The sequence below is a fragment of the Nyctereutes procyonoides genome, unplaced genomic scaffold (genome assembly GCF_905146905.1).
Source record: "Nyctereutes procyonoides isolate TBG_1078 unplaced genomic scaffold, NYPRO_anot_genome, whole genome shotgun sequence".
Taxonomy (NCBI): domain Eukaryota; kingdom Metazoa; phylum Chordata; class Mammalia; order Carnivora; family Canidae; genus Nyctereutes; species Nyctereutes procyonoides.
In genome coordinates this window covers 64,282,803-64,291,936 of record NW_026575146.1, presented here as the reverse complement: position 1 = coordinate 64,291,936, position 9,134 = coordinate 64,282,803, and the positions used below count along the sequence as shown (strand labels likewise).

The following is a 9,134-nucleotide window of genomic DNA, read 5'->3' as shown; positions in this document are numbered from 1 at the left end:
CATGCGGGCAGGCGCGGGGCACGTGCGGGGCGCGCCCAGAAGTCCCTGCGGGAGAGGCCAAGCCAGAGGCTCGGGGCGCCTCGGGGGCGGCGCCGGGCCTCCCGCACCCCGCACTCCTGTGGCCGGGTCCCCTCCAAGCCAGCGCTCGGGAAGTGAGCCCTCGCGGTCATCACGTCCTAGACGTGCCCTCTGTAACCTTCCTAAGGACGCGGGCAAGTGCCCCTGAGCCCGAGGCCTCGCGTGTGGACAGTGCTGCTCAGCGGCCGCCCCGCGTCCTGCTGCAGGTGCCCTGCACCCGCCGCGCCCCCGCCCCCGAGCCCCGAGGTTCCACGGAGGCCCTGTGCTGGCGGAGGATCCAGACCCGGAGCACTCGCAGGGGTCCTCCCGCCCCCGCCGACGCAGCCTGTTAGCCTAGGGTTCCCGGTGGGCTGGTCCCGGGCTGTGCACCTGCCAGGGTCCCCGGTGCAGCTGGTCCTCGGCTGTGCACCTGCCAGGGTCCCCGGTGCAGCTGGTCCTCGGCTGTGCACCTGCCAGGGTCCCCGGTGCAGCTGGTCCTCGGCTGTGCACCTGCCAGGGTCCCCGGTGCAGCTGGTCCTCGGCTGTGCACCTGCCAGGGTCCGCGGTGCAGCTGGTCCTCGGCTGTGCACCTGCCAGGGTCCCCGGTGCAGCTGGTCCTCGGCTGTGCACCTGCCAGGGTTCCCGGTGCAGCTGGTCCTCGGCTGTGCACCTGCCAGGGTCCCCGGTGCAGCTGGTCCTCGGCTGTGCACCTGCCAGGGTTCCTGGAAGGCCGTCCTTACACCGCGGGTGCCCACGGGGCACTCCTGGGGATGTTGTAGGCGGCTCAGCAGCCGTCTGGAGCTCGCTCCCTCTCTGTTGGAATACCCGAATGTTCAGTGGCAGTAGAAAATGACTCAACTTTTTAACATTTGTGGAAGAAGCTTCCGTCGTCACAGCTCTTGCTGGTGCCTTGGGAGATGAGGGCTATTTCCTGGCACCGCAAACCTCCTAACCTCACACCACACACCTCCAAGTGCACGGAAGGGAGACTCCCCAGCGCTCAAGCCCGGTGTCTCCCCTGCTACCCGTGTTCTGTGATGGCTGGGAGGTCATCCCTCTTCTCAGACCCGTGACGCCTGTCCAGAGGTGGTTTATTCTCAGAGGTCACTGCAGGAATGCTCAGAGATCAGGGTCCAGAGATTTCTGTCACTCCCTCTACCACGAGTCCTCCCCAATTACGTTGGGGCTAATTTGCCTCCATCTGCTGCTGGACTCTAGGGAGTTCCAAGTGGTACCGAACTGACTGCAGATTTGAGACCAGATAATGTTTCCAAGTGTCATGTTTCTATCAGTGGCCCCAAGACGGCCCATTCAGAGTGTGCGTCTGAGCCATGAGTGAGAATCGCGTAAAGAGTTGGTCGAATGACTGGACAAGGCGGGGGGGGGGGAGGGGGAGTAAAAAGGACACTTTTTGCTCGAGTGCCTGAGTGCAACATTTTGCCTCAACATCTCTCTAATGGGAGGTTGTTGGTCGAAGACCGTTTCAGGCTTCCCGTGATGAAAGTTCAAGGCCTGAGAAGCGTCTCCAGGTTGTTAATTGTTTCAGTCCCCAACAGGGACTTTTGAAATAAAGTTCACTGTGATTTGCTTGAATTGCTCTCAGCTCGTGTCCCCAGCGAACGTCGAGGAAGAGGGGATAGACAGAGGGGTGGGCGTGGAGGGCCTTTTGGGCTGCGTGGTGTGCACGGCCTGGGATGTGTCCCAGAGGGCCCCACCGTGCGGCTCACTCCCTCAGGTGGCCGGTCGATGACTCGGACACTCCGGAAGTACTCTATAAATACTCCCTGGCCCCTGTCAGGGTGCGAGCGGGGGGAACACCGAGAAACCATGAGGAAGTTGGACGGGAATTGAGAAAATACTTTCTTACACAACTGTAGCACAGGGTGGGGGTGCGGACGAACCCCAGGCCCGGGACTCCCAGTCCACCACCCTCCCCTGCAGGACGGCCCCTGTCACGTGTTCACACATCCCTGCCCTCCGGAGTCAACTTTCCTTTGCAGGGACAAGGAACGGTTTCAGCCCCTTCTCAGGAGTCTTGTTCAGGGCCTGCCCGGTGTGGAGCCTGCCCTCCCTCTGAACCGCCCTCTCCTTCCCCCAACACCCTGCCGTCATCGGAGCTCTGCCCCCGGGACAGCGGGAGTGAAGCTGCTCTCCCAACACACTTGGGTGCAGCCTCTGAAGTTCGCACACCTCGTCACCCTCGGCCAATGCCTAACAGTCGTCGTCTCACAAACAAAACACCAACGCTCCTTCGTCTCATTGTGTCCTTGAGAAACTGACGGTGATGTGCAACATGAAAACACGCATCAATGCGATTGTTCCTGAGGTGATACCGTGACTCCACATGCAGTTGAGCCTGGACTGCGGAAACAGGGTCTGTCACGCAGACGGGAAATCCGCGGGCCCATGAGCAGGGCTACCAGGGCAGACTGGCTGAGAGGAGGCTGGTGCTGAGGAAGGGATACATTCCTGGCTTTGACTCAAGGCGCACAACCATTTCACAGGCACGGATTATAACACCTAGAAAAACAGGGCTAGAGGGTGTTCTTATGTCCTTTAATGTCAGGAAGAGGAAGATTTCCTGTCCCTTATTTCAGTAGTTAGCCCCACTGAGCCTAGACCGGCAGTGACGTAGGACGTGCCGAGGTCTCTTCGTGACCAGGAAGAGCTGAATACGTTACACCTTCCTGGTGCAGATGCCGATATGATACAAAGCCCAGCTAAACGCAAAATTAGGTAGAGGAGGAACAGATTTGCACTCAGAGTATATCAATAATGCTGCATGAGACACAGTTGTGGAAATAGCTGATGCCCTGTTTACCTAAAATTCCAATTCAACTGAGTGTCCATTATTTTTATTTGCTAAATCTGGCCGCCCTATTCTACAGGCTCCTCTGAATTGTAAAGGAAGGGAGCGCTGCTGCTTCTACGATCTAACCTCCAGGAATACGGAGAAGAGCCACAGTAGCAGAACAAAGACAATCACTGTGCATGTGAAGCATATTTGGGAACCTGTATCAACGTTTAACCAGAGAGAAATATGCTTTCAGGTGTCAAAAAAGCAGAAATAGTTGCATTTACTTTTAGCCACATCCTACATGTCTCTCAAGATTTAAAGGACCAGGTGACACTGGTTTCCTGGGAGAAAGGGGCTGCGTTGCCAGGAGGAGGAGGCGGGAGGAAGAGGCGTCACAGTCCTTCCACGATGTACAGTTTGACTGTGAACCAAACAAAGGTATTGGGTATTGCTGCCTTGAAATGTTACACTAAAATAATCAGAGAGGTTAAAAATCAATATCTGACAACAGCATCATAAGCCGGGGAACAGGACCTAGTGATGTGGGATCTCCTGTGTGTAGGCTGTGCATCCCCTTAAGAGACGGGCCTTCCCGCCCAGGGGCTCACAGGGAGGCTGGCTGGTCCCACTGCAGCCGCACAGCCCCTGACACCTCAGGGCGGTGGGCACACGGCCCGGGGCTGGAGGCCGACCTGCAGCTACACCTGCGGTACCTGCTGACACAAGGCTGATTTGACACCCTCGGGTCCCCGTGGCCTTCGTAATCAGGGTCTGTGTTCCAAACTGAGTTCAGACGGTCCAGCCCCTGTTTGGAGTAAGTCAGGAGCCAGGTAGGAAGCGGAGTGGCCGCAGGGACTCCAGCCTGGGTTCGTGGACCCCGACTGGGAGCAGGGAGGGCACCGAGGCACACGTGGTGCTGTGAATGTGGAGCACAGCCTTCCCAGTTGCCCGGGAAGGCCCACCCCCGGCAGGGTGCCCCGGTATCATTTGAAAAGAACTCAGGGTTCTTGCCTACCTGCCAGAGCCTGGCTCCGGAATGTCTCCCCACCCCCACCCGGGGCCTGGCCCTCCGCCCCTCCCCCGGGCAGAATGTCCTGAGTCCTACATTCTACCCGTTTAAATTCAAACTTTTCACTCCTCAACCTGCATCCTGAGCGTCTGCTGCAGCAGGTCACGGGGTGGGTCCTGCACGGGACTCCTCTGACTGTGGAGGCTGCCCTGCGGCAGCAGCCCTGCTGGGGGGATGGCAACAGGAGGAGGTAAGGCTGTAGGCGAGTGGATGGGGCAGATCTGGGCGGGCCTCAAATCCCTGGGATCCAACTGTGACGCTGGACCGGGCTGTGGGTGGGGTGAGGTGGAGGAAGGGGAGCTTGCTGGGCTGCGGGGGTCAGAGCCAGGGTCCCCGAGGCTGCCTGCCTCTCGTGGGCAGGCCGGCTGTCTTGGTGGGTGGGAGGGTCATTCCCCGCTGGAGGCCGGAGCCCGGAAAGGTGTGGTCTTCCCTCCCAGGGGGCAGCGGAAAGGGGCTGCACATCCTCCCTATAGAGTCCCCACGTGGGAGGGTCCCTGCTCTGCCCCCGGGGACCCAGGGGCCCAGGGGCCCTCGGAGCCGGCTGCCACTCCCTGACTCCATCGCCCTTTCCTTCTGTCCACAGCGTTTCCAGTGCTGCGGCCCCACGTGGCCACGGACATGGGCGCCTTTGCGTCTCCTTTCCCATCCCAGCCGTTTCCCGCACCCCCTCACGGCATACCCCACCAGTCCTCCTGGGCGCTGCCCCCGCCACCCCTCCTGAACCTGCCCTTCCCCGCCAGTGGCCCCCTGGAGCTGCCATCCTTCCCCAGCATCCCGCTGGTGGCAGGAGACGCTGGCCACGGCCCTGGGGGCCCCGGGACCTGCAACGTCATTGTGCAGGTCGGGTCAGAACAGGGTTCATTGGAGCCCCTCCAGACTCAGAACATCGTCCTGACCCAGGCCCCCCCCACCTGGAACTCGGCGGGGGCACTCTGTGGGGGCGCTGCGTGTCCCACACCCGTGTTCTTGGCGGCCTCTGTGATGGTACCCGGCGTACCCGCCTCGGCCTTTGGGGGCTCCCAGGTCGGCCAGGGAATCTCAGCCCCAGGCCCTCTGGCTGCGGCTCTGCCACCAGCGGCTCCGCTAAGCGCCCTGGAGCACTTCGTAAACACCGGGCCGCTGCCCCCCGGGGCTGGCAGGGAGGGCAGCGGAGCCAGCAACCCGAGGGCTGCGTCGCCCAAGGACTCCTGTAACCCCAGGAGCGTTTATGAGAACTTCAGGCGCTGGCAGCGCTTCAACTCCCTGGCCCGCAGGCACCTGCCACAGAGCCCCGACGCCGAAGCTCTGTCCTGCTTTCTCATGTGAGTACCTGGGGCCCGTGGCTCCCCCCCCCCCGCCGCCGGGGGACCTGGGACAATGCGTGGCAGGCAAGGCGTGAGGGGGGGCCACTCCGGGGAGGCACCTCTGGTCCGGTGACCATCTCAGCGGATCCCCAACCCCCGGGGAGCCTAGCCCACTTGACCTTGACCTTCCATGGGCCTCATGGTGCCATTGGCTGGGGCCTCGGGGGCAGAGAGAGGGTCCCACAAGAGAGGAGGAGCCAGGGTTAGGGAGCCGGGCCTCTGCAGTCCTGTCTCCTGGGAACACAGGATGGGGCCTCTCATGTGGAGGGGATGGCCCATCAGGTGGTATCGGCCACCAGGCCCTGCAGAGGCCACATGCAGCCCCATCCTCGATGTCCCAGAGGATGGCAGTAGGAAGGGGAGGCCCAGGCTTGGGAGGGGTCAGGGCGTGGGCTCCCTCCTCAGGGACTGGCACCGGCCTGCCTCTCTGTGGCCTCTGGGTCCCTCCTGAACTCAGGGGGACGGCCCTTCCCTCTGAGGACGGGGCTCCTGGTCTGGCCCAGGAATGTCAGGACTGTTGTTGTGAAAGGCAGAGGCCAGGAGGAACGAGCCCCGAGCCCAGCCCGGCATCCCTGCCGAGGGGGCCAGGGGATGGTCAGCTGTGCTCCTGGGCAGGGGTGGGGCGGGGGCGGGGCCGGCCGGGACGACTGCTTCGTGCAGTCACCTGCCAGCTCTGGGCCACGTTGGTGGGGGTGCGCTCTGCTGTCCTGGGGGCGGGGCCTGGATGCCATGGAGCCCTGAGCCCTGAGCCCTGACCCCATGGCTTGCAGCCCGGTGCTGCGGACCCTGGCCCGCCTGAAGCCCACGATGACGCTGGAGGAGGGCGTGTGGCGGGCCGTGCAGGAGTGGCAGACCAAAAGCAACTTCGACCGGCTTATCTACTACGAGATGGCAGGAAAGTGAGTCAGGGTCCCCTGCCCAGGGCCGGGGGGGGAGTCCAGGCCCAGGCCAGGGTCAAGGGGTGCCGGAGCTCGTCCCAGTGGGGCCCCCTCACCTCCCTTCCTGGATCCCACCCTCCCCTGCTCTTGACTCACCCCTGCTTCCACCAGCTGGCCTGGGAATGGGGGGTGACCCCAAGTTCCCCCATGGTCGGACTCCCTGCGAGAGAGCTTTGGGGAGGGCCTGAACATCCAGCTGACTGCCTCCTTGGGGGCTGGGGTCACGGCCTCCCCTCCAGGCCCCGCCTCTCCTGGTCCCTCCACCTGCTGCCAACTTAGGGGGCTCCCCGGCGGGGCCCCCTCCTCAGTGTGGCTGGGCCTCCTCACCCCCAGGTTCATGGAGTTTGAGGCGGAGGAGGAGATAAAGATTCAGAAGTTGCAGTGGGTGAAGGTGGCCCAGGGCCTGCCTCCTTCAGTCCCCCCGAAGCCTGAACTGCGGGGGCCCCCGGCCCCAGGGACGGCCCCACAGCCAGGTACGGACCCACATTGCCATGGGAGCTGTGGCCACAGCAGGGTCTGGGGCAGCCGCTGTCCCCCGGGCCTGTCTTCTCCTTCACGTGGACGTGGCCACAGAGAGCCTGGAGTCTCAGCGCCCTGTGTCAGGACGGGTCCCAACCTGGAGAACTTCTCCTGTCCCCCCTCCCGTAGGGGGCCCCCCACCAAGTCTGCCTGGGACGTGGACTGCGTGGGGAGACCCTTGGAGCATTGGGGGGTCACACCCGCTCCCCGTATGGCTCTCAGATGCTCCTCCCTCCCGTCCCCCGTCCCACGGGGGCTGTGGTCTCAGGTGGTCCCGCCCCCCCCCACTTACCTCTGGGCACCCCCCCCACACCGCCCTCCCAAGGCGCTGCTGGAGCCCCTCACGCCCCCTTCCTCCTTCCTGCTCTGTCTCAGCGTGCATTCCCAGGAAGGCGGGTTCCAGGGCCAAGCCATCCCGCCGGCAGCCACACAGACCCCGGCGGCCCCGAGACAACAAGGCGCCCAAGGAGATCCCCCCTGAGGCCGTGAGAGAGTACATGGAGGTCATGGACGGGCTGCTGGGACCTGCCCTCTCTGCCCCGGAGGGCCCAGTGGCTGAACGGGGAGAGGACGGAAAGGAGCCACAGTGGGACGAGGACCCGGGTCTCCTGAGCTACATTGACCAGCTGTGTTCCCAGGAAGACTTCATCACCAAGGTGGGTTGGCCCACAGCCTGCTGTCTAGAAGGTTCCCGGATTGGCCTCCAACACGGGGATCGGGGCTGCGCCCAGACCTCTGGCACAAAGCTCCGTTCCGTGTTCCTGAGCTGCGTGTGTGCTTGTCTGTGTGCCTGTGAGTGCGTGCGTGTGTATGCCTGTGTGTGTCCATGCAGGCATGTGTGTATACTGTGTGTTTGCATGCATGTGTGTTCGTGCACGTGTGCCTATGTGTGCATACGTGTGTGTACCTGTGTGCATGCAGGTGGGCGTGCAGGTGTGTGGGTATGTACTTGTGTGTGTGCCTTTATGTCTGTGGGCCCACCAGTTTGGGGGTGTGTGTGCATGCCTGTATCCACTGACTGTGATGTCAAATCATCCGGCCTTTGGAGAAGAATGGGGGGATCCGCACCTTCCAGGGTTCCTGCAGCACATCCTGGCCCCAGGGGCTCCTGCCAAGCTTACCCACACCATTCCTCTGTCCCAGGTGGAGGCAGTCATCCACCCTACGTTCCTGGCAGAATTGCTTTCCTCGGAAACTCAGCTGGACCTTCAGGCCCTCGCTGAGAAACTGGAACAGGAGGAAGGATTGAGCCTTGCAGAGGTGAGCCTGGGGAGGGAGGGCACCAGGTGAGCCAGGGGAGGGAGGGGACCAGGAGGATGTCAGGAGAGCCACAGCCCCCAGGGCCCCCCTCCCCCTCCCTCCCCCCATGCCACCGTCCCCCCTCCCCCCTCACACCTGTGTGGCCACCATCACCTCCTTCCTTCCAGCTAGTGGAGAAAAGACTGGCGGCCTTGAAGGTGGAGGCTGGCGTGCGGACCCCCCCACATCACTGCACAGCCGGGTGGGGCTCCGGTCCTGAGTGTGAGGCAGGTGCCCAGCTTGGGGCGGGCGACGGAGCCTGCGCCCCGGAGACGGCCGGCCAGGAACCCCAGAGGCACAGCCGCGCGCACACGCACCTGTCGAGGCCCAGAGCCTTTGCTGGCTCCCCGAGACGACCAGAGCCCCCTGCGCCGTGGGACGCACGGCCCCCCTCCCCTCCCCAGGGTCAGAGGTGCGCCTCCCTTGGCCCCGGCTCCCGGGGAGCCCCCGTTCTCAGGGAGGCCCCTCCCTCCCGGGACCCTGGGGGGCCCGGGGTCGGCTCCAGTGAGGACGAGGAGCTGCCCAGCCTGGCCTTCCTCCTGGCCTTGCAGCACAGCCTGCTGCCCTGGGAGTTCTCCCAGAGTCCCACGCCCGACCGCCACCTCCCCAGCCCCGCACGGCGGAGGACCCCATCTCCCCAGAGGAGAGGTCTGGGCCCCGCCGCTCCCCTGGCCCCCAAGTCCTGGAAGCGGGCTCTGTGGGGGGGCCCAGACCCTGCAGGGAAGACGCCCCTCCCTGGGGCCTACCTCAGGGGCTCTGGGCAGCCGGCCAAGGCCAAGGCCGTGGGGCCGCTTCACCCCTCACAGCCTCCAAAGAGAAGGTGTGACCCCTTTCCGATGGGGAGCAGGAGGAAGCGCCACTGCAGCCAGTAGGGGGGGGTGCCCTCTGCCCCTGCCTGGGGCCCCCTGCAGCCTTGAGAGGCCTCCTCACCTGGGCTGGTCCTGCCCAGGGGGGGCAGAGAGAAAGGGAGGGAAGGAGGGAGGGAGGGAGGATGGGAGGGAAGGAGGGAGGGAGGGAGGGAGGGAGGGGCCCGGTGGCAGCCCCCTGGGCACTGTGTGCACATTGGGAATAAAGATGGTTGTGTTGGGAAAGGCTCTGCGCTGCCTTCCTGA

General features: G+C 63.7%; 1 protein-coding gene across 1 annotated transcript; it reads left to right on the top strand.

Moving 5' to 3' along the window:
* The first annotated feature begins 4,097 nt into the window (after positions 1–4,097).
* On the top strand, positions 4,098–8,894 carry LOC129500029 (NUT family member 2G-like). The gene is made up of 7 exons (XM_055310176.1): positions 4,098–4,113; positions 4,507–5,224; positions 6,037–6,165; positions 6,538–6,677; positions 7,099–7,379; positions 7,867–7,983; positions 8,151–8,894. Exons 1-7 carry the CDS (start codon positions 4,098–4,100, stop codon positions 8,892–8,894), a joined length of 2,145 nt encoding a protein of 714 aa, XP_055166151.1.
* The last annotated feature ends 240 nt before the right edge of the window (positions 8,895–9,134 follow it).

Coding starts and splice junctions, on each gene's coding strand:
- LOC129500029 (XM_055310176.1), top strand. Junction 6,678..7,098: donor AGGGACGGCCCCACAGCCAG/GTACGGACCCAC, acceptor GCTCTGTCTCAG/CGTGCATTCCCAGGAAGGCG. Junction 7,380..7,866: donor AGGAAGACTTCATCACCAAG/GTGGGTTGGCCC, acceptor CCTCTGTCCCAG/GTGGAGGCAGTCATCCACCC.